Source organism: Podarcis vaucheri, assembly GCF_965113315.1.
Source record: "Podarcis vaucheri genome assembly, chromosome: 10".
Lineage (NCBI taxonomy): Eukaryota > Metazoa > Chordata > Lepidosauria > Squamata > Lacertidae > Podarcis > Podarcis vaucheri.
Window position 1 is genome coordinate 2562064 of NC_138748.1, and position 25092 is coordinate 2587155.

Sequence of the window (25092 nt, forward strand, 5' to 3'; positions counted from 1 at the left end):
AAACAGGACTGCCCCCTACTGCCCTGGACTCCCGGATGAAACCGCGCTGCAAATTGTGATCTATGAACTGTTTGAGTTCCTGTAATTCGTCCTCAGACATGGAATACAGCTTCCCTTTCGGCAGCGTCGCCCCTGGTAGGAGGTCAATCTTGCAGTCATATTGCCTGTGCGGTGGTAGCTTGTCAGCCTCTTTCTCGCAGAAGACCTCCAGAAAGTCTGCGTATTTGTGGGGGACTGCTTGCAACGTTCCCAACTGCAGTTGTGATTCCTCCTCCTCTCCCTCCTGTCTGGGCAGGATGCAGTGTTCTGCGCAATAAGAGGAGCCGAAGATCAGCTGTCTCTGGTACCAAGCCAGTGTCGGACTGTGCCTGTCCAGCCAACTCATGCCCAACACAATGGGCGTGTCCGACAGTTGGGTGACATTAAAACTGATGACTTCCCTGTGGTTGCCAAGGCGCATCACCATCGGTGGCGTTTGCTTCACCACCTGCCCCCCTAGCAACTCTCTGCCATCCACTGTGACGACTTGCAGGGGCAGAGTGGCAGGCAGTAGCTGTATAGCGTGCTGCTCCACAAAATCCTGCGCTATAAAGTCTGCGTTGCTTCCAGAATCCACAGAAAGCGGCACTTCGATAGTGACGCCATCGGGTAGCTGGAGAGATGCTGTGAGCTGCACTACTGGTTTGGGTGGGAGGGGGTCCGTGGGTTGCAAGATCGCTGGGGACTGCTTCACTGATGCGTCTGGCTGGGCCCCAGTGCCTCTGTCTCCAGCCAGACATCGTCGTTTCCCTGCTGTGGTTCTCCTTGCTGCGTTGCTGCAGTCACCATTGCTGAGGCTGCAGTGTGCTTGTGGAGCCTCCGGGGACACTCTTTCGCCAAATGGCCTGGATCCTCGCAGATGTAACACTTCCTGTTCCCTCTAGGAGGCTTCGCTTTCACTGCTGTCGGTGCTTGGGCTCTGGCTGCTGACTGAGCCCTTGCACCTCCAACCTCCATCGGTTCCCCTCCCCCTCCAGGCGGAGGTGTGGATTGCGCACGCGCTGCTTCTCTTGGAACGAAAGAGAAACTTCTCGCTGCTTCGCGCCCTCCACGTCCTTCATCTCTGCACCATGGACGTTCTTCCAGCCTCACCCCCACAGTCAGCGCCCTTTGGACCACCTCCTGCGTGCTTCGGGGCCTCTCCCCCCTTGCAATTTCATCCTTGACCGCAGAGCTTAGACCCTCCCAGAACAGGTCTCTGACAGGGGGCGAATCCCGGTCCCACTCTAAGGCACTGACCAGCGCAAAAAAGCGGGCGTGGTACTGCCGGACGCTTGCCCTCCCTTGTTTTAGTCCATGAATCTCCCGTCGGGCAAGATCCACATCAATAGTAGACAAAAAACACGCATCCATCGCTTTGATAAAGGCATCTGCATTCTGAAGCGCCGGATCTTTATCCCTCCACAAATTGCGTAGCCACGCTTTAGCATCCCCATGCAAATGGGATAGTATGAACCCCACTTTCTCTTCCTCATCTCTAAAGTCTTTTGCCAGCAGTTGCAGTGCGCACATTACGTCTGCTCGAAAATTGGGGTACTGTTGTAAATTCCCATCGAAGTGAGCCACAAGCCCTCCTGCTCTCCGTGCCAACCCAACCCCCTCCGGTCTGGGTCCTGGCTGCCCGTGTTTAACCCATGCTTCAAACCTGGCGTGGAGATCTCTGTAGGCGGCTGCCGCATCCTCCTCCCTCTTCTTGGATGCCAGTACCTCCGCGTTCAATTGGGTAACTGCCTGTTGCAGCGCTGCAACTGTCTCTGCTTCCGTCATCTCTGCTAACCGTCGTGAGCTTGCTCCCAAACACCGATCCCCTCCTCCAGCTGCCTCTCTCTCCGCTGCGAGATATCAGGTGTCCGAAGCTTTTGGGAGACGGGTCTTACTGTCAGGGCTGCCACCCAGTCCCAGCTCACATAGGACCAAGTCCGCCAGCGTTCACTTTATAAGAGTCTTTATTAAGTTACAGGTTTCATTTCCGAACTGCAGCGTGCAGCTCTACACCTTCTGCCCTAGGTCGGCGAAGACCCGTCTGAGTCCCCGCCTCTTGCACACCAGCTTAATACCCTAGCCTTGCTCCACCTCCTTCGCCTCTCCCTACGTCTCTGGGTCCTTCTGCCTCCCTGGGCCTCCTCCCTTCTACTCTCCTCTGACGCTGACCCCCCTGATCCTTCTGCCTCCTTGCGGCGGGCTTTAGGACCTGGCTCACTCTCCGGGCTGCTTACTGCTCCAGCTTCCGCTGCATTTGAACTTGGCGCGCGCGCCCAACTCTCTACTTTCCTCTTAACCGTTGCCTCGCTCTCTGAGGAGGGCGTGACCACCCCTGACTCGTGCCCTCCCTCCTGCTGACAGCCTCCGGAACCCGATGCCTGGCTACCTTCCTCCCTGCTGCTCTCAGTCTTGAGCGTGGGTCCCGACTTCCAGCTGCTACTCTCTGAATCTCCTCTGTTCCCTTCCTCCTGGGGTGTCCCCCCGGATCCCCCCCTTGCTCTGCTCACTGGGGCTCCCTTTTGGGAGTCCTCTGACTCACTGCTTAGGCTTGGAGATCTCGGGTCGTCATCATCACTCATTTTCCCTTCGGATTCCTCCCCCTCGCTCTCTGCTTCCTCCCTTCTCTGCGTCTCTGCTCCTGAACCCCTGACAACACCAAACTGGGAGGGGTGGCTAACACCCCAGAGGACAGGATCACCCTTCAAAACGACCTTGACAGATTAGAGAACTGGGCAAAAATAAACAAGATGAATTTTAACAGGGAGAAATGTAAAGTATTGCACTTGGGCAAATAAAATGAGAGGCACAAATACAAGATGGGTGACACCTGGCTTGAGAGCAGTACATGTGAAAAGGATCTAGGAGTCTTGGTTGACCACAAACTTGACATGAGCCAACAGTGTGACGCGGCAGCTAAAAAAGCCAATGCAATTCTGGGCTGCATCAATAGGAGTATAGCATCTAGAGCAAGGGAAGTAATAGTGCCACTGTATTCTGCTCTGGTCAGACCACACCTGGAGTACTGTGTCCAGTTCTGGGCACCACAATTCAAGAAGGACACTGACAAACTGGAACGTGTCCAGAGGAGGGCAAACAAAATGGTCAAAGGCCTGGAAACGATGCCTTATGAGGAACGGCTAAGGGAGCTGGGCATGTTTAGCCTGGAGAAGAGGAGGTTAAGGGGTGATATGATAGCCATGTTCAAATATATAAAAGGATGTCACATAGAGGAGGGAGAAAGGTTGTTTTCTGCTGCTCCGGAGAAGCGGACACGGAGCAATGGATCCAAACTACAAGAAAGAAGATTCCACCTAAACATTAGGAAGAACTTCCTGACAGTAAGAGCTGTTCGACAGTGGAATTTGCTGCCAAGGAGTGTGGTGGAGTCTCCTACTTTGGAGGTCTTTAAGCAGAGGCTTGACAACCATATGTCAGGAGTGCTCTGATGGTGTTTCCTGCTTGGCAGGGGGTTGGACTCGATGGCCCTTGTGGTCTCTTCCAACTCTTCTATGATTCTATGATTCTATGAAATGCAAACAAATATTTCACAGAAAGGTACAGGATATAAACTGCTTGCAAACTTAATGAATATGGAATAGCTAAATACGAACGAATGTCATCACACCAGTGGCTGTTAAAATAAAGGATTAAGATTGGAAGTGTTGTACAGTGGTACCTCAGGTTACAGACACCGCTAACCCAGAAATAGTACCTCAGGTTAAGAACTTGGCTTCAGGATGAGAACAGAAATCGCACGGCGGCAGCGGGAGGCCCCATTAGCTAAAGTGGTGCTTCAGGTTAAGAACAGTTTCAGGTTAAGAACAGACCTCCGGAACGAATTAAGTATTTAACCCAAGGTACCACTGTACTTGGATTAATTAAGAGGATTGGAGCAGGACCAAGGAATAACATCATCTCCTGATAATCAGAACAAGGGAATAAGTCATCTGATTGGTAAGTGTTAATCAGCTGAGAATCAATTACATTACTATCCCTCCCTTTCACTAAGGAGACCAAGGCACATGTAGGGGATTATTCAATTTTAAATAAAGCCATTTTGGACAGGGATGTTTTCTTTAAGTGTGTAGAAGGAAAAAACAGCATTTTTGCACAGTCACAATACGAAAAAGAATAATACAGTATAGTCATACCTCGGAATAAATATGCTTCAGGATAAGTATTTTCGGGTTGCGCTCCGCGGCGACCCGGAAGTAACCGAGCATGTTACTTCTGGGTTTCGCCGCTCCCGCATGCGCAGTCAAAATGACGTCACGTGCATGCGCGGAAGTGGCGAAACGCGACCCGTGCACGCCCGCTGTTGCATCTTACATTCCGTTCAGGATGCGAATGGGGCTGCGGAACGGATGCTGTTCGCATCCCAAGGTACCACTGTAATGTACTATGAACAATCTCAACAGGCCTCTTTTAGATGTACTCAAAGCACCATTGGTTCTAAATTTAAAGATGAGCAGCCAGACAAGAATGGGCAAAGTACACAAGCATTTTGTGAGTAAGTGCCACAATTCAGGGTTCATTTAAATATTTCCAAAAACCTGAATGCACCCAAAGGGGCTCTAAGCTCAGAGCAATTATTACAGGTGTCATTGCCAAAGAGCACATTAGCAAACATATCTGACCATATAGCAAGTCATTAGAAAGTGCTTACAAAAGAAAATTCAAATCTAACACATATTCACAAAAGTGATGGAAAATATGAGAAGAAACTAAAAACTTGCCACTTGAAGCAGCCCATCTCACATTACCAGAATTTGACAGCCAGACTGCTGACTGGCGTATGATAGTCAGAATATATAAAACCCATACTGGCAGGACTGCACTAGCTGATTTTGACCTATAAAGCCTAATGTGGCTCAAGACCCCATTACTTCAAGGACCACTTTTCCCCACATGAACCAACCTGGATCCTGTGGTCATCACCCTTCTTTGTGTCCCCCTCCATAGGAGGTTCAGAGGGAGAGGACATGAGAACAGGCCTTTTCAGGAGTGGTCTATTGCTTGTGGAATGCTCTCCCTAGGGCACCTGGTGCCATCTGTAACCAGGTTTAGGTGCCAGGCAAAGAATTTTCTTTCCCCCCAGACTTTTGGCCCTTAACTTTTAAGAGTGGTATTGCCTCTTTTAGTGGGTAGGACCTGCAGATATGCTTTTTTATTTAGTTGCGTATTTACTCTTTTTACGTACTGTATTTTCCCATGTATAAGATGACATTTTTTCCCTGAAATTTTTAGTGATAAATTGGGGGTTGTCTTATACACAAGTAAATACAGTAAATAAGCAAGAGCCGAAGCCACAGCGGTAGCAGGGAACATCAGCGAGGAGACTGCTTGCCTGCTCTTCCTGGCCTAAAAGAGTAAGTAGTGAGTGCCAATACGTGGTGAGTTACAGCAACAGTTCTCAACATCTCAGTGAACTTACAAAAGGGGTTATGTTATACCCAGAAAAAATATATACATGGGGTTGTGTTATACACAGAAAAATACAATATATTGTGTCTTTAGGATTTTAACTGATTTTTATGTAAGTTGCTTGAAATACTTGGTAAGAAAACTGACTAACAAATATAATAAATAATAGTAATATGCAAATGTACGGTTACTCGCGCAGGTGATTAAACATTCACAATTCTATTCTTTTTAGACCCAGAATGGAAGGAAAGCAAGCAAGGGATGAACACAAGGGGTAAACACTGGATATTGGTAGCTAGACATCAAAGCTCTGCCTCTGCTTCAGACTGGCAGTTAGGAAGTGACCCTGTACACATTCAGTAGCATGCAGCTAAGATGAAAAAGCTGTTAACACAGTATCTCAGTTGGCGTCTCAAAGCACTATGCTCCAGAAAGCAACTGCTCTGTAAACACTTGCTTACAGTGTTCACTAACGAATACCTCCTCTTTACAGAACTGCCTTTTCTTCTCCTGAAGATGTCCCACAAGGCAGCGGGTACTGAGTTTTCCTTGAGGTTTACTCCTAAAGCCTTTCTCATAAATGAGTTCTCACAAATACAGAAATCTCAACATAATGATCTCTCCCCTCCCACCAATGGGAGCAACCAGTAGCACTTGTACCATACACCAATCAGGTTGATCTTATAACTCGTGACTGCCACCTCGTTTTGTTTTTCTGTGTTTGCAGCACCAAAGTGACCTCTCTGGGGTGCAAGCCAGGGCAGTGTGTATGGAGGTCCTGGGCTGTTGCTGATGTGGTCCAGAAAAAAGCAGAGCAATATGCCTGGCACCAGCTTGGATTCAGGAGTTGTTGGAAAGAGGCATACAGGACACAATCCAACTGCCTCAGGGACTCCACTCCGGATTTGTGTAGGAAGTTATTCCTTAGCCTTACAAACCAAAGACCAGTTCTATGAGGAACTAGACCAGGCTGTCAGGAGGGTCCCAGATTGTGAACACCTATTCCTGCTGGGATATTTCAATGCCATGGGAAAGATAATCACACATGTGACAACTGCATAGGCTACTTTGGTATTGGCAGCATGAACGAGAACGGACAAAGTCTGCTTGAGCTGTGCTCATATCACAACCTCTGCATCACAAACATGTTCTTCACTACCAAGGCAAAACACTTCGTGTCCTGGAGACATCCAAGGTCAGGCCACTGGCACCAACTGGACTTGATTGTCACCAAGCGATCGGTGTCACACACTCCGTGTCACACAGAGCTACCACAGAGCCAATTGCAACATGGATCAGTCCCTGGTAGTGAGCAAGATCCCTCTCCAGCCAAAGAAGGCCTATATTAAAAGGTAAAGGTAAAGGTACCCCTGCCCGTACGGGCCAGTCTTAGAATCATAGAATAGAATCATAGAGTTGGAATAGACCACGAGGGCCATCGAGTCCAACCCCCTGCCAAGCAGGAAACACCATCAGAGCACTCCTGACATCAGAGCACTCCTTGCCAGACTCTAGGGTTGTGCGCTCATCTCACTCCATAGGCCGGGAGCCAGCGCTGTCGGCAGACACTTCCGGGTCATGTGGCCAGCGTGACAAGCTGCATCTGGCGAGCCAGCGCAGCACACGGAATGCTGTTTACCTTCCCGCTGGTAAGTGGTCCCTATTTATCTACTTGCACCCGGAGGTGCTTTCGAACTGCTAGGTTGGCAGGCGCTGGGACCGAATGACGGGAGTGCACCCCGCCGCGGGGAATCGAACCGCCGACCATGCGATCAGCAAGTCCTAGGCACTGAGGTTTTACCCACAGCGCCACCCGTGTCCCTAGGAGGCCTATATTGCAAAGCATTAAGTGTGGCCCTCAAATCAACAGTGCTAGAACAGTCATACCTGAACTTTGTGTCCGCTTCTCTGATTCTGTTAAACAAGCTCTACTGAACTGCCCCAGAAATAGTGTCAAAGCAAGGTGGAACCACAACAGCGAGAAATTTACAGCACACCTAGGTCTTCCTTGGCAAGAGAGAGCAACAGACCCTTGACTGGTCTGAGGCCAGCATAAAGGACATGGAACCTGTTATTGCTGCAAAGTGTGAGGCTCTCCTGAACTACAAGCATGTTCCTTGTGAAAAGACACTTTCTACAATGAGAAAGACAAGAAGTGATGCCCAGCAGATTGGTAGATGATGTGCCAATGACTACTGGCTAAAGCTGTGCCACAGCATCCAACTCGCTGCTGACACTGGAACACTCACAAAATGTACGAAGGCATGAAGAAAGCCTTTGGACCAACAATCAAGAAAACTGCACCGCTGAAAACCTTGTCAGAAGATATCATCACAGATCACAGCAAGCAAATGAAGCAATGGGCAGAACACTATCAATAATAGTACTTGCAGGAAAACATGGGCTCTGCAATTAAAAGTATCCAGATTCTGCCTGTCTTGGAAGAGCGGGATGTTCCTCCCTCCCTTGACGAGTTGTAGGATGCTATCAACTCTCAGGCATGTGGTAAAGCCCCAGGACAGGATAGAACCCCAACAGAAGTGCTGAAAGCCAGCTTAAATACTTTCCTCATTAAATACTTACCTCCACAGCCTCCTCTTGCAGTGATGGGAGCAAGGATCCATGCCACAAGACATGTGTGACTCCAGCAAGAACAAAAGCAACAACTACTGTGGGATCTCTCTGCTGAGTAACGTGCGGAAAGCCTTCGCCCATGTAGTTCACAACATATTATAGTCACTTGCTGGAGGGTCAAGCCCTAGTCACAATGTGACTTTAGAGCTCAGAGCTCAACAGTAGATGTCATTGTCTCACTGAACCACCTGCAGCAGAAATGCCAACAGCAGAAGCACCTTCATAGACCTGACAAAGGCCTTATGGTCAGCCACCGTAACCAGCAATCTCTAAATCAATGCTGAGCTGAACAAGCGTATTGGCAAGGCAGCTATGACAATGGGTCGCCTCTCCAAAATGGTATGGAAGAATGTGATGCTAACGTCCAGTACTAAGGTGAAGGTCTACCAGGCTTGTGTGCTGAACACATTGATTTCTAGAAGGGAGTCGTGAGCAACTTATAACTGTCAGGAGCAACACCTTAACACCTTCCAAATGTGCTGCATCAGGAGAATTTGGGATATCACATGGCAGGACAAAATTCCAAAGAAAGATGTGCTCTCCTAAGCAACATTCTCAGTGTGTTCACACTCCTGTCTCAGGGACATCTACACTGGCTTGGTCATGTCCACAGACTGGAAGGTGGCAGGATGCCCAAGGACGTGCTCTGCAGGGAGCTAGTTTTAAGCACCAGGCCCGTCGGCAGACCAACTCTGTGTTACAAAGATGTCTGCAAACATGACATGAAGGTTGGCAGCACCAACCCTGCCATGTGGGAATCCCTTGCAGACAACCACAGTGCCTGGAGACAGGCAGACAAGTCATGTGTCCATAGTAGTGACCAAAGGAGAAATGACCTATGGGAGAACAAACAGAGAGAACAAACGCTATGGTGCACCTGCAGCAGCACACCTGGATGCTTTCATCTGCCCCAGCTGCAAATGAGCATGTCTCTACCAGAACAGTCTCCACAGCCACAGCAGTCGCCACAACTTTTCAACAGCTTGACTTCACCCCCAAAGGCGCACTGCTTCATTGTCTCTCGAGACAGACAGATGCCAATACAGAACTGCTCATTCAGAGAAATGTTGCAGAAGAGCAAGTTCTTTCAGTGCAATGAGTCCAGAGTTTGCAGGTGCACCTCAATATTTTGATCAAGACTATTTGCAGACCTATGCTGGCAATACACCCAAAGCTATCCACAAAATTACAAACTGGATGTATCATCTGAGGGGGGAGGGAAATGTTCTTTCATGCCAATGGGGAACCTGTACTCTTAAAGTAATAGCTTCAAAGTTAGCAATTTAAAAACTCTATTTTATTCATTAAATGTAATGCACAAGAGGAAGATAATGAAATAGTCGAGGTGGGGCAAGTCAGGAAACACAGGTGTTGGAATGAGCCATCACACACATGGATTTACCATTCCTGCAGAATTAAACATCCATACACATACTTATGGACACAGAGCAATGGATCCAAACTACAAAAAAGAAGATTCCACCTAAACATTAGGAAGACCTTCCTGACAGTAAGAGCTGTTCGACAGTGGAATTTGCTGCCAAGGTGTGTGGTGGAGTCTCCTACTTTGGAGGTCTTTAAGCAGAGGCTTGACAACCATATGTCAGGAGTGCTCTGATGGTGTTTCCTGCTTAGCAGGGGGTTGGACTCGATGGCCCTTGTGGTCTCTTCCAACTCTAGGATTCTATGATTCTATGTGATATTGTATCTTGCTTCTCTGGTTACACATAACTTCCCTTACCTTTCTCAATGCCCCATTTCCCTAAATTTATGTGGCCCTATCCCACACTTACCCCATCCACTTCTCTTCTATACAAATCTGCAAACAATTCTTAAGGAATGCAGGGCGATATCTAACTACCATATGTACTCGAGTATAAGCCGACCCGAATATAAGCCGTGGCACCTAATTTTAGCACAAAAAAACTGGGATAACTTATTGACTCAAGTATAAGCCGGTTCACCACACCACAAACCTGGTGGTGGCGGCAGCGGTAGAGGAAAAAAAGCAGCCCAAAAGGGCTGCTTTCGGGCCACTCATCCCTGCTGCCTCTGCCGCTCACAAGAGCAGGCATAGGAGCCGCAGTTGAGCGCAGCGCCTCTCCCAACCGACCTCCTGTGCCTGCCCCTGTGAGAGGCGGGTGGCAGCGGCGGGACCAGCGGTGAGAAAGCAGGCACAATGAAATTTAGGAGGCTGTAAAATACTTAATATTGTAAACTAGAGTGCATCCACATGGAAAAACAGAAGTTGCTAGGGATTTTTTTTTTTTAAAAAAAGCTAGCACATTCCTAAATTACAATGTGAATAATTCCAAATCAGAGGCAGAAGACACTGTTAAACCTACAAGATGGTTATAAGACTAAGGGTTGCATCCAACATCATACTCAGAGTAGACCCATTTAAATTAACAGACATGACTTTGGGCACATTAATTTCAGTGGATCTACTGAGAATTTACCTGGGAGTAAGCCCCACTGAACTTACTGGGTCTTGCTTCTGACATGTAGGATTGTAATGTTAGTCCATTTCTCAATTCAAACCTCAAAGCATGAAATTATACTTTGTGGTCTCTTGGGGTGTAAAAAAGTTTTACCCAATCCATTTTGAAACTCTAGCAAGTATTAGAAACCTGTCAATTCATTTAAGAGCATTTAAAATATTACCTGTTTTGTCTTTCAATATTTTGCAGTTCCCTGTGGTCCCTTTTCAGATGTTTGGTCAAAGATGTAAAGTACTCTTTCAGCAGATTTTGGAAAGGCTGTTGTTTTTCTGGGCTAATGATTTCACTGGGAGGAAAACTCAAGTTAAATTTATCTGATGCACTTTTAACCTTCCTTGGTACCAATCCAGCAATGTCATCTCCACAGTGCCGACAAAAGCTAATAACCACTGAGACATGGGTGTGGGATTCGCGATCAGCATTAATAATGTTTTTTACTTGTTCATAGATTAAAGACAAGCCTTCCTTATCAGTGAAAATCCCAACTATTGTCAATTCTGCAATAAACCGCAAGTCTGTTCTTAGTTTAGTAATGTTGGATGTCTTCTCTTCTTTCCTGGCTTCAAAATGTTTCTTCCAGACTTGAAGTAGTGATGGAGCAAAATCAGCATAACGTTGATGGAACAGAGAACACAAGTGCACAGCGCAATTCACATCTGATATTTTCAGTTTTGCTTCCACTATAGAAGCAACAGCCTCTGCAATGTACTTGCTTAAATTGAGGCCATTAAAGTCATGGGACAAGGAGTCTCTCTGCTGTTCTGTGATAGTTTTTAACTTCTTAACAAAGGCAGTGTTCTTCTTGAGACTTGAATCCAGCCTGCTAAAGAAGTTCTCTTCAGGGCGGCTGTCTGATGCATTCTGGTTTTTACTTCGGAGTTCCTTTCTTGCTTGGTGGCGCTCCCAAGCTTCTTGGTGGAGCTGATGGGCTTCTTCTTTCTCTCTAAACAGAATATGAAGAATATTGTGTTTAAGTAGGGCTGAAATTTTAAACATTGTAATAGACTAAAAAGGCAAGTCTAATTAACAGAGCAACATATTTTTATTTAAAGGTTGCAATAAATGACGTTTTTGTGGCAACAAAACAGACTTCATCTTCCTCTCCTACCCGCCCTCCCAAAATCTGCTCTGGAAGTTTAGGGTACCCTCTAGAGGAGGTTTGGGTGGACTTGGACAGTTGCAGGGGAGAGACGAGGAGGGTGAACGCCTGTTGGTCAAGTGGACGCAGCACTGGATTTCACCCAAGAATGTGTGAAGATTACAGATGGCAGGTGCCATCTTAGAAAATTTCCTCTTTCCTCTTTCACTCTCGCAAGGGACCGTTTCACTAAGATGGTGCCAGCTGCAACATATACATTCACTCTCTAAGAGTATGTTTTTTGTTATTAAAAATGCTTTCAGTATATGCAAATTTAAATCAGAACTAGTCTGAGTAATCAACAAATTTATTCAGTCTGCTGATAGCACTAATTTTAAAGCAGTAAAGTGCAGATAAAAGAATTTCCTAATGAATTGCAAAATTCATTAAACAAGTAATCTTGCTTTATTTTTTCCTTATATCTGTACTGCAACATTTTAAAATGACATTATTGTTATACAGTCATACCTCATATTAAGTTTGCTTCAGGTTGAGCGTTTTCAGGTTGCGTCCCGCGGCAACCCGCAAGTACCGGAAAGGGTTATTTCCGGGTTTCACTGCTCGCGCATTCACAGACATGCAAAATGATGTCGTGCACATGTGCAGAAGCGGTGAATCGCGACCCGTGCATGCGCAGACGCGGGTTGCGTTCTACTCATGTTGCAAACGGGCCTCTGGAACGGATCTTGTTCACAACCAGAGGTACCACTGTAATGAAGTGATGCTTCTAACCAGCAACCCTTTGAAAATGAAGTAGCTTGTCAGTCAGAAATTTTCCACGAATACTCAGGCCAGCATCTAAAGAGCTCTGTTGGGCATTTCCAGTGGGATTTCCTACTGTATTTGACCAGCAAACCTCCCATATCACAAACCACTTAGCAAAGTCTACTAAGCTCCAAGAGTGGCTTATGATGTGGGAAAATAGATCTGTAGTTTGAGGAACACAAGGAGAAAGCTACCTTGGGTGCACAGAACTAGTTATATTGGGTTCCTAGGCATCAGTATTTCTTAAGCTTTTTGAAGTGGGGCTTGTCTATTTGTATTGTACTTCCATAGCCCAACAACCTAGTAGCATTTCTTCTGCACAAGGGGAAAACGCAGCTCTTCTTTCAAATGGAGCAACTTCCCTTACAATTTCCATGGAGCTATTCAACCCACCCAATCCTTAGCTCCCTGTGCTTCCCCATCTGTGTCCCAGCACCCTCTCTTATAGAGTGTGAAAACCTAGGTACTAGCAGCAAATAAATAATAAAGTCTTACTTCAGCTGGGCAGCTGCCTCTTCTTGTTGTCGCTTTACTTCTTCTTCCTGCTTTTTTCTCTCCTCTTCTTCAAGTTTTTGCTTTTCTTCCTCCTCTTTCTTCTTCTGCTCTTCTTCAGATTTTATCTTCTCATCATCTTTTTTCTTCCGCTCCTTGTCTTCTTTTTTCCGTTTCTCCTCCTCCAGTTTTTTCTTTTTATCTTCAGGTGGTTTTAACATTTCTCTCTTCATGCCAAGCCTGACATCCTCTTTGGGTTTGTCCCGGCTGCTACCTGACCGCCTCTCGTTGAACTCCTTATCTTTATTACTTAATGATGTTTCTTTTTCTTCCATGCTTGCCGACTTCTTACGCTCTGCTGGCATTATGTTACCCAGGCAGATCTGAAAGATTATTAACAACACATTGTCATTGAATTCACAAGTTAATAATCAAGGCCTCAAAATGTTGTTTCTAAACTACGAATGGATATTTTTTCCAGAGCTATGTGCTGTCAAACTGGCTTGATTATTAGTGGAAGGTGATAAGTACTGCTAAATGCACAAATGCCTTCCTTCAGCCCACAGTACATAACAGAAGCAGCCCAAGACATTTTGATAACCGATAAAGTAAATCCAAATGGTATCCTTCTTCTCACTAATTAACATGAGGTACAATCTACAGAAAGTTCTTCTACACAAATCCCACTGAAATGAGAATTGAGTCCATCCCTTTCTCACTCTACAGTTTACACCCCCAATCTGCCGTCTAAAGTAGTCATCTCAACTCAGCTCAGGGTTTTGGGGCCTCTGACACAATAGCAAAACCATGAACAGCTGAGGGCAGAACATCGAGCTACCACCAGAAACAAACTCCTGTAATAAATTATATTCCTTCCCTTACATATGGTGGCATCTTGAGTTTTGACTTCCCGTTTGTCATCACCGGCTTCTGGTGGTGAAGAAAAATACAGAACCATGACCTAGAGGAAGTTTTCTACTTGCTGGGGAAGGTAGGCCTTGAAATGAGGATACTGTGTCCACTGGAAGCCCCTGTCTCCCGTAACAGTTAATTCCACTCTCAATAATATACACTGGATTGCCTTTTTTTAACCAAGTGTCACAATCAGAGGACTAAAGTCACAGCAGCTTAACAAAAGGAACTACAATAGCATACCAGCAATTGCTTTTTCTATATGCCTGACTATAACCAAGTTACTTCAATTAAATAAAATAAGCAAAAAAGTTGCTTGCTTGAAAACATTTTCAAAATATCTGCTTATAAGTGGTTTATCATTAGAGAAGGAAATTTTGGGTAATATACTCGTAGTAGACCAATAGTGATCTATTGTTCAAGGACTGACAACTTTACACACAACTATAACTTATTTTCTAGCACATTCGTGAAAATACACATAATTCCTTTCAAGCAAATAAGCTATGGAACTTACAAACTCATTGTATGGACCTGATAAGCTCCTCCGAGTTAAACAAATCATCATGCACGTCTGAGTATTATGTACACCTTTACAGTAGTGTATTGAATCCTCTAATTCAAAGCTGCACACTGAGACAATTAAAGAACAAAACCTGCAAACAATTAAGGAAGTTTAAGTAAATGCATTAGACTGGTGCACCATCTTCTTTGTTGGGAGGAGGGATACAGTTGCTAACTATTTTTGATAGAACTTTCTTATTCCACTCCTACAAATACTAGCTCTTTAAGATTCTTTAAAATGAGGAATTCATTATTAGATAGGTTAAAACCACAACATTCCAATAAAATGCACACTGAACTGCCTTCAAAACTAAGCTCTGAATTCTTACAGCACACGCATTAAAACGTATGTTCACCATTAAAATCTAGAAGAAAAAACCCAAGACTACATCAGTTAGTTGTTACTACTAGACAACAAACAGGATATTTACCACCTAATAATTGTTTGATAAAAACAAGTATTACAGTCAGTTTTGCACTCCATTAGTTAACATTCCAAATCTCTGTCTACTCCTAAGCATACCTGAAAAACAGTGAGAATTACCACATCAGTTTTTTTTAAGCATTTACACTACTTCATTGATGGATCTACTACTGAACATCTTCTAGCCAATGCAACATTAACACTCCTACAGCATTTATAACACATGATCAGTTGTAATTTAACACCGAAGAAGAAGCAGTAGTAGTACTCTACTGCTGTTACGACAGTGTACACAAATAACTTTGGAGTAGAACTAACTACTTCTGCTCACCTTGGCTGTTTCTTTTGCACCCAGGGCTTTTTACTCAGCTCAAGACCCATTTCATCCCAACCCAGATAGAAAGCATGAAACAATAGCCCTTGTATATTCACCCTGAAATTGATGTACAGTGGTACCCCGCAAGACGAATGCCTCGCAAGACGGAAAACCCGCAAGACGAAAGGGTTTTCTGTTTTGGAGGCGCTTCGCAAGACGAATTTCCCTATGGGCTTGCATCGCAAGACGAAAGCCCATAGGGAAATGCTGGCGGTCGGGAGCAAAGACTTTCGCCCACAGCCGGCCTTCAGAAGAGGACCTCTTCTGAAGGCCGGCGGGGGGCAAAAGTCTTTGCTCCCCCCCCGCCTGCCTTCCCCCCGCCTGCCCCGGGCGATCTTAAAATGCTGGCGGGCGGGAGCGAAGCGTTCGCTGCCGACCCCCAGCATTTTAAAATCTCCAAGGGACAGGAGAGAAGTCTCTGTCCCGGGGAGATTTTAAAATGCTGGGGGTCAGGAGCGAAGCGTTCGCTGCCGACCCCCAGCATTTTAAAATCTCCCCGCGTCCCGGGGAGGTTTTAAAATGCTGGGGGTCGGGAGCGAAGCGTTCGCTGCCGACCCCCAGCATTTTAAAATCTCCCCGCGTCCCGGGAAGGTTTTAAAATGCTGGGGTTCGGCAGCGCTTCGCTCCCGACCCCCAGCTTTTTAAAACCTCCCCGGGACGCGGGGAGATTTTAAAATGCTGGGGGTCGGCAGCGCTTCGCTCCCGACCCCCAGCATTTTAAAACGCTGTTCCGAAGGGGGGGGCGGGAACAGCTGCCCCAGCCGCCCCACTTCGGAACGCTGTTCCGAAGTGGGGAGGGGGGGCGGGAACACCTGCCCCAGCCGCCCCACTTCGGAAAGCTGTTCCGAAGTGGGGAGGGGGGGCGGGGACACCTGCCCCAGCCGCCCCACTTCGGAAAGCTTTTCCGAAGTGGGGAGGGGGGGCGGGGACGCCTGACCCAGCCGCCCCACTTCGGAAAGCTTTTCCGAAGTGGGGAGGGGGGGCGGGGACGCCTGACCCAGCCGCCCCACTTCGGAAAGCTTTTCCGAAGTGGGGAGGGGGGCGGGGACGCCTGCCCCAGCCGCCCCACTTCGGAAAGCTTTTCCGAAGTGGGGAGGGGGGGCGGGGACGCCTGCCCCAGCCGCCCCACTTCGGAAAGCTGTTCCGAAGTGGGGAGGGGGGGCGGGAACGCCTGCCCCAGCCGCCCCACTTCGGAAAGCTGTTCCGAAGTGGGGAGGGGGGGCGGGGACGCCTGCCCCAGCCGCCCCACTTCGGAAAGCTGTTCCGAAGTGGGGAGGGGGGGCGGGGACGCCTGCCCCAGCCGCCCCACTTCGGAAAGCTGTTCCGAAGTGGGGCGGGGGGCGGGGACGCCTGCCCCAGCCGCCCCACTTCGGAAAGCTGTTCCGAAGTGGGGCGGGGGGCGGGAACACCTTCTGAAGGCGGGCAGGGGGCGAAAGTCTTTGTCCCCCCTGCCTGCCTTCCAAGGGGCTTTTAAATCGCCCCGGACAGCGGAGAAGTCCTCCGCTGTCCGGGGCGATTTTAAAATGCCGCCCGCCAGCATTTTAAGATCGCCCCGGACAGCGGAGAAGTCCTCCGCTGTCCCGGGGTTTTTTAAAATGCTGGGGGTGGGAAGAAAAGCCCTTGTCCCCCCCCCCACCAGCCTTCAGAAGAGGTCCGGGGACAGACTGTCCCCGGACCTGGTCTGAAGGCGGTTTCCCTAGGAACGCATTAATTGATTTTCAATGCATTCCTATGGGAAACCATGCATCGCAAGACGAAAAAACCGCAAGACGAAGAGACTTGCGGAACGAATTAATTTCGTCTTGCGAGGCACCACTGTATTATTAGTGCAAAACAAAAGCACTATACTTAAAGCTGCATTCACATCCATCTTTTCAAAAACGATTCCCATTCCATGACCTCTAATAAATGCTTTCTCCCCATTCGTACTTTACTCTTTGACAACCAAGCTTTATATACCTAGTCCTAGGCAGTGATATGGGTTGAAATGTTGTCCAAAAGAGTTCCACTATTTTATTTCTCTATCGAAAGTTTTCAACTTTTAAAATGGATTGCTTCATAAAATTAGCAGTATGATGAATGAAGATAGTAATAGCCCAAAATTTAAGAACTGGAATGGTTACAATATTCATCTGACCTAAAATCAAATTTGTAATTAATTCTCTTCAGGTGACTATCAGTAGGAAGCATGCATATTTATGTGCACACGTCACTTGAAATAGTTGTGCAGGCCTGATCTGGTCCATTTTATATCAATAAGCCACCCCTTTATGGAGATCCTGATAGAAAGTTTTACAAACAAAACTTCAAGTTCCCAGCAAAGCTGATCACTAGGTGATAAACTGAAGTTCACAAATGAAAGCATATGAAAATCTAGAAAAGAAATGAACTGTAACATAACTTCTGTTAAAAGCTTGTTTTTCGATTAAAGAATTACCAGGTTAAAACCAACACCACTTAAAAAAATTCTGAAACCACTGTTAATTACAGTGCAGTATTTTAAGTTACAGCACAACAGCAATTGTCCTCAAAGCAATGCATATTCATTTCTTTTGTGGACAAATCTCAGGTGCTGCCTGTCCTTGAGTAATATTGGAACACAATCAAACTAAAGGAAGTCTGATGGATAAAAAAGAATCTAATGGCTAATTACCAAGAAGCTCTTTCCCACAACACACACACGTAGAGTGATTTTCCATAGTCTGGCAAAGAAATGTGTACTATTTACTTGCATGCAAGGAAGGAAGACAATGAAAACATAGCAGAAGTTGAGCCCTGCAAGGAAATTAAGTTGTGCTAGCTAAAGATCAACTGAGAACATCTTCTGAAACCTTTCATCAACGTATGTACTGTCAAGTTTCATTATTCAAACAGCTCAGAAACACTACATCTAAAGTATTTTTGTACACTTTTTAGATTCCTGGATTATTTTTAAATACAAAAGACTTTTTTGTATGAGCTTTCAAAATTTCTTCCTCAATATCTTCCCCCTACTGTAAGGAGGGGGCAGAATGAATGCATGTCTTTCCCTAAAATATATATCCTGGCTCACTAAACTGAGCCATGAACATTACTTTACCTAGTAATTCCTCAAACCTCATAGACTCCTCAGATATGCATATATTTTCAGCATTTCTATCCTTCCTTTCTATAAAAATATGTCCTGGGGCAAACAGATATATAGATATATATACAGATAGATATATAGATGTAGAGATATATATATATATATGGGTGCCTCTGCTCTCTGCTTGTGGCACAGTAATATGGATGAGATGGATTAATCTGCATGTGACGTGGACAGGCTGGTGTTGGTCTATTGATTGCCTTTTATTTGACTATGTCAAATATCCTGTCAAGCCACAAACAAGTGTAAGTAGAGGTCCTACCTTTTAAATAGCATTTTCACATCCTCTGATACAAGATAGACAAAAGGTATGTGGAGCTGTAGAAAACATGGACCATTACTCCCAAATATGCAATTTCATTCAAGAGTAGGGACATCCTGCTCTCTACTCAGCAGTGTAAAACTGAATTTTATCTTGTTACTACATATGTTTTGTTTGTTTGATGCCATTTTCAAAAAGTTCAACAGCTACACTATTTACTGTGGTTTAGGGGTAGAAGTATGAACACATTTGCATAACATCAATAACTTTAACAACTGATTACATTTGTTAATTCCATTTGTTAATTCCCTTATAACACCCAGGTAATGGTAGGGGCTGTAGTAAGCACAGGTCTGTAGAATTCTGTAAGAATTCTAACAAATTGTTTTCAATATTTGACCAAAGTGGTTTAAAAAAACACACACCAAATAACTAACCCAAGATATGTAAAAGGAGCTTCCTGTCTTAGGGGCAAGTGTTCAGACTGAATGCTCTTTAGATCCCTTACAGCCCTATGATCCTATGAAAATTCTTCTTTCAGGTCATAATGCTGTGTACATACTTAGACACTGTCACTAGGGTATAAAGTACATGAGACCCAACAGCAGCAATCCCGCATGGTTCCTAGTAAGCCATATTAAAGCATACTAAATACAAGTACATGCTTTTTGAGAATAAGCAATGTGTCACTAACTTTCCCAACCTCTCTCATACACTGCACTGTTGCTTACCACGTCACAGTAGACAAGAAAGTCTACATGCACATTCTAATTCCATTATCTTTGTCACTTAACTTACTGAAACAACTGGCAGAGATAATATCACAGATCAGCAAACTACAGCAGCCTGATATTATGTATATTTAAACAATGCTTTAAGTCCTACTGTGTTCAGTCTGTGCGCATGCCCAGAACTGCTGCTTTGTGAAGAACTAAAAGCAAAACAAAGAATAGTTGAACCATGCTTGTAAGTAAAATCCTAAATTTAGAACAATCCTAAACTGTTGTGAATTGTGGACACTATTAATCCTAAATCACAATGAATTGCTTCAGAAAACACCTGAAAGAAGGAATGGCACTATACATGTTTGAGTTAACTATTTAAAGCTATTGGAAAGAGAAAGTGAAGGGAGAGCCCATGGGCAAAACAGCAAGGAAGAGAGCAGCTTGCCATACAGATTTATTTCAGAACAGCAAGGAATAGAGTATTGAGAAGAATTCTGTAATAATAATAATAATAATAATAATAATAATAATAATTAGACCAAGCTTTTGACAGCTTTAGACAAGCCTAAGAACAAGCAAGAGCTGAAGAAGAGAACACAGAACTTTGGCAAAGTGCAAAACTTCTGCCCCCCCCCAGATGAGCTTTTGTCACTCGCCACTTCACACCCTGGGAAGCATCACAACCACTGGGAGCATCTTGGTCCGCTCACCTTCCAGAATGGCAGGGCTACTGGCAACGGAAGCGGCCAAGGACTGAAGCAGCCGGGCTGTCTGCAGACATGGGCAACCTCCCCGAGTATGGAAAGGCCGGCCTTTCCTTTCAAGTAAACAAGGCAATAACGTTCGTCCTGCCCCGTCCCCGCGCGGCGGCTCGGCTCCCTCAAAGACCTCTTCTTCCACGGAGCTCCCCGGGGAGGCTCCGCCACTTCCTGGGAGAGAGGCCTCCGCGTCTCCTTTTCTCTCCGCTTTCGTTCTTATTCAGATAATACCTTCTTTAACACATTTTTACTATTATTATTACTACTATTAATTTAAAAGGAGACCGACTCGAGAGAGGGGGCGCCATTCCACACCCCGCCCTCCTGGTCGCCTTCCCCACACCTGTCACTTTCAGGCAGCGGGACCCCCCCCCCCCGCGCGCGCAGGTGAAGATGCCGCCGCAGGAAGCCAGAAGCGCCGCCTTGCCGGCCGCCCCCCCGCGCGGCAGAGGCCTCGCCTCCCCGCCCGCCCCGCGGAGGGCTCCGTCCTCGGGCGCCCCGACCAGGCCCGTCCCGCCCGGGGCTCCCCATCTCGACGCACCCCCCCCCCGAGCAGCCCCCCGCCCCCTCCATCTCCCCCGACGGAGGACGGTGAAGGGGCGGTTACCTCGGCCCGCTGTAAACATCGGTTCCAGCTTCTGCAGCTCCAGCTCCGCCAGCCTCTTCTTCTTCTCCCCCCCCGCAAACGAGGACCCCGCCCCCCAGGCTGCCCTCGGCGTCGCCTGCTCGGAAGCAACCCCGCCGCCACCCGCCTTTCGGTCCGGGGTGAAGGGTGATGGGAAAGATTGGTCTGAGGGTTCACCTACCGGCGGACGCGGTCCCTTCCCGGGACGGGCTGCTGAGAACAGGGGCAGACGCTTGCCAGGCATCGCCCAGGACAGCTCTGGCTGGCGGGGTCCTTGGGACGGAGAGGGGAGAGCGGGGCAACCCCGTGCTTTGGTTACCAGGGGAAGGCGGAAGTGCCCGAGGGGCGGGGCCTCTCCGGAGGGCGGGGGAGGAGGAGGGGTGGAGCTAAGAAGCCTCCTCCGCCCAAGCTTTTGAAAGCGAGGCGGTGCATGCGCTATTTTGCTCCCTGGGGAACTCGGGCCCAGAGCCGACGGTTCCCCGAGTCCGAGGTGCCGCGTCCCAGGGAGCGCGCCTCGGGCGTAAGCGTGCACGCGCTCTCCTCCAAAACATAGCGAAATTTGCTTCTCTTTCTTGAGACGCAAGTAGTAAGTAATGCACGCTGCAAAAATGTATAGCTAGTTTAGCTATATCCCTTAACCAAACCTGCTCTCCTCAGATATGGTGGAGGACAGTGTCCGCTCACATTCCCCGTCCAGTTGACTTTTGTATGTGGGGAGGCGGGGAGCCTCCTCTTGTTCTTCACCTCAGGCAGCAAAATGTCTTAGTATGACAAAGAAAGGACCAATGGGCAGTCCCACCCCTGCATCCCTCACCAGCAGTGCTGTGCAGTGAACTTTTTTGAAGGGAGGCAGCAGCTTGCGAGGGCGATGGGATGAGGACACCACGCGCACCTCCCTCCCTAAGCCCGGCAGAGGCTTCCCAGGTTTGGGAAGGAGGCACCAGGCTTTAATACTATAATTTACCGAGAACATTTAGGGGACTAGCCTCTAGCTCCCTGACCACATGCCACTACTCACCTGGCTGGTAGTGAGAAGTGCAATGGCCAGAGTGGGGTGAGAGAGAGCTGGACGAGAGCCAGGGAGTGAGAGCCATGTTTGACTTCTGCTGGAAGCAAGACCTTCTGGGGTGTTGATGCCATGAACTCCTCCCCTGCAGGCTCAGGTTGTATATAATAGAATCATTGAATTGTAGAGTTGGAGGGGACCCCAAGGGTCATCTAGCCCAACCCCCTGCAATGCAGGAATCTTTTGCCCAACATGGGGCTCAAACCCACAACCCTGAGATTAAGTGTTTTATGCTCACTGCTTAATAACAAAAACAAGCAGCAAAGATGATGACTACTTGTAGCAAGTCTGAGTTTCCGTGTATTCCAAATATAATGGGGTTAGGCAGAAAGATTATATGTGACTCCAAAGTACAAAGGTCGTGGTGGGGAAGAGCTGTTTTGTACACCGCACACTACATCCACAGCAATGGATGCCCAGAGACTGCTTCCCCTCCGGGGGAGGGGGCGCTGGCCAGGTTTTTTCCTTGGGTAAAGTCTCCAGAGGGGTGCCATTGAGGGTCTCGGCCTATGTATGTGTGTGTGTACACAAATGTGCATGGAGGGGTGCCAAACTGGGTCTTTGACCCAGGGGAAATAAAGCCTAGTTTCAACCCTGCCCAGAGATGGCTTCCCGTTTCTGTATGTGTATATAAACCACATATTTTCTTTGAGCCACATTTTCAGAAGTAATATTTGTGTGAGCAAATGCAGCTACATAAGAACATGAATAATTCCCAAAATATATAGATGAACCTCTTACATGTGTACCTTAAGTATGTATACAAACTCAACGAGGTGTGTGTGTGCTTTTGCCAGGTAATCTCATTTATATTAGGTCTAATTTGAGACAAGCTCTCATCTCCTCATCAACCCAAAGAAGCCTTTCTCCTTTCTGATCTTTCATAGAATAGCCATTGCTCTTGCTCTCATTTTGAAGAGAGATCTATCCATATTCTGAGAATGAATATATTTCTATAGATACTATATTATACTATACTATCCTGAAAGATTTAAACATTTCTTCACTAGTCCTTGAAGCATCCCTCCACGCTCGCCATCCTCTCCAGCCACACCAGAGGGGCACAGCCTTTGAGAAGCCCCTTCTCCGCCGCCCTCACTCCAAGGAGCCTCTCTGGTCAGGACACGGGTCTGTCAAAGGGGGCCTCTTTCGGCTCTTCCCCAGGCGGGCGCCGGGCGTGTTTTCCCCGGCCGAGCGGGGCCCGGGGGCGGTCCCGCCTGCTCCTCCCGCCGCAGCTCCACCAACCGGGGCCGGGGGCCGGGGCCGCCCCCTTGCTTGTCTGGGCTGCGGAGCGAGCAAGCGGGCCTGGCGGCGATGGCGGCGGCTTGTGCGGCGCTGGGAGCCCGCATGGGGTCTCGGCGGGCGCCGGCGCCTCTGCTGCTGCTGCTGCGGCGGCGCTGGTACCGCTCCGAGAGGGGGGTCTACGGCTACAAGCCGAGCCGCAAGGCGGAGAGCGGAGCCGCCGACGGCGCGGAGCCGCGCGATTCCCGCAGCAGAGCAGGTCGGCGGGCGCCGGGCGGGCGGGGGAGACCGTGCGTTGCTATATGGGGAGGGGGGGCTTTGCCCGCAGGCATCCTGAGCCCATCCAGACCCACTCCGCCTGGGGTCCCGGGGGCAGCCTTCAAAGGCCCCCTTCCAAGGTCCCCTCACCTGGGAGCAAGGTCCTCTGGGCCCACGGGGACTCGCTCTCGGTGCGGAGTAGATCTGTGCAGGATCAGACTCTTGAAAGGGGTTTGCGCCACCCTTGATATGCCTGCCTTTTAGCCAAGAGCATCTTTTTCATGGTCTCGGGACGACCCCCCTCTTTCCTCTGCCCCCCAAGTGCGTGTCTATACATGTCTGCTCATTAGTAAACCCCACTGAGTTTGCAGCGGTTATGCTGTGTAAGCTGCGTACGCCAAAAGGTGGCCTGCATATAATTTTACAAGTAAATATAAATAAAATAGAGTTTACCCTAAAGGTGAGTGAGGATAGGAATGCGGATCTTTAAAAGGGTTACATGGAAGGAAATCCAATTGATTACAATAGTTTTTCCACACTTTTCAGTAAGCATGGGTAGGACTGGGTGCAAAGCTGGTCTTGGGATTTTTCCAGCATTCCTGCTATGATGTAACAAGACCTTTTCCTCTCTTGCCAGTTCCCACACCCGCTCCCTACACAGCACACTGTCTTTTCTTAAGCTCTGCTCCACTTGTATTCTGTAGCTGCCTCTTTCCACCCTCCCCTGACCAGTTGTTCCGCAGGGGAGCATGTACAGTAGTACCTCGGGTTAAGTACTTAATTCGTTCTGGAGGTCGGTTCTTAACCTGAAACTGTCCTTAACCTGAAGCACCACTTGGGCTAATGGGGCCTCCCGCTGCCGCTGCACCTCCGCCTTGTGATTTCTGTTCTCATCCTGAAGCAAAGTTCTTAACCCGAAGTAATATTTCTAGGTTAGCGGAGTCTGTAACCTGAAGCGTATGTAACCCGAGGTACCACTGTATGTATCTTGTGCATGAAGATGCACAAACCGATCAGTGAAGGGATACTAATTCTGCCCAGGCTTTTGAATACGAACAGAACCAAAATGATACCCTTGGATTGTGGGGTGGGGGATTCTTCAACATTATTACTGATACGGGGGGGGGGGAGAGACTTTATAAGCAAGCTTTTGGTGTTATTTTTCTCAATGCATACCAAGTGTTCTTTGTTACTTACTTCTTTAAAAAAAATTTTTTTTAAATAAATAATCTTTATTAAAGTTTCAAAAAGTTACAAAAAAAACAGAAAAACAAAAAAAACACAAAAAACAACCAAAAGGATTCCACCTTTTAGATCTCATTTTCAATAACTTCTTTTCATGACTTCCCCACGCCTCCCCTTATTATATTCCAACTCCAGTTGTTTGTTCAAACAAGTTTTTGTCCTTAATGACCTAATCATAAATTGTTAATTTGCTTAACCATGATTTGTTGATATGATTCTGTAGTAAATTTATGCCTTATCATTATTATCCTTATCCTTAGTTTAGTTTATTCAACATTTTTTTAAAATATATACCTTAATCATATATGAAAGAAAAAACAAGAAATATAAAAACAAGAAAAAAGATATCTTTCCTAAGATTGTCCTTAATTCCCATCCACGGATTCCCCATGCTTATAATAATAAAAAACATATAATTTTTACACTGCAAAATGAGAATCAGGCCGCCTTTGGACTTCTAAACCCCCACCCTTCTCTCCTCGGTTTCAGTCCCAAACCAAAGTCCAGTTAGTCCATCTTTTTAGCCTGGTGAC

At 47.1% G+C, this 25092-nt stretch overlaps 2 protein-coding genes across 12 annotated transcripts in view; one reads left to right on the plus strand and one right to left on the minus strand.

The window, feature by feature from the left end:
* The window catches only part of UPF2 (UPF2 regulator of nonsense mediated mRNA decay), a gene marked incomplete at its 3' end in the record, with an annotated part of 68433 nt that extends 47386 nt beyond the window's left edge, over positions 1-21047 (minus strand). For 2 of the 6 annotated variants that reach the window (XM_082240068.1, XM_082240071.1), the window contains exons 1-3: positions 20930-21046; positions 12979-13358; positions 10744-11523 (exon numbers count right to left, since the gene is read on the minus strand). In XM_082240068.1, coding sequence (XP_082096194.1) covers positions 10744-11523; positions 12979-13358; positions 20930-20992 — 1223 coding nt within the window. In that variant the 5' untranslated portion in view covers positions 20993-21046. Of the gene's footprint in view, positions 1-10743; positions 11524-12978; positions 13359-20075; positions 20225-20730; positions 20800-20929 lie in introns of those variants that run through there. The other 4 variants (XM_082240066.1, XM_082240067.1, XM_082240069.1 and 1 more) reach the window with 4 other exon arrangements.
* Positions 21048-23149: 2102 nt separating this feature from the next.
* DHTKD1 (dehydrogenase E1 and transketolase domain containing 1) overlaps positions 23150-25092 on the plus strand; it is a 66042-nt gene continuing 64099 nt past the window's right edge. For 4 of the 6 annotated variants that reach the window (XR_014223993.1, XR_014223994.1, XR_014223995.1 and 1 more), the window contains exon 1: positions 23150-23315. Coding sequence is in view for 1 of the 6 variants with exons in the window: in XM_082240110.1 (XP_082096236.1) it covers positions 23162-23315 (154 nt within the window). In the remaining 5 variants the exon portion in view is untranslated. Of the gene's footprint in view, positions 23316-24048; positions 24083-25092 lie in introns of those variants that run through there. The other 2 variants (XR_014223996.1, XR_014223997.1) reach the window with 1 other exon arrangement.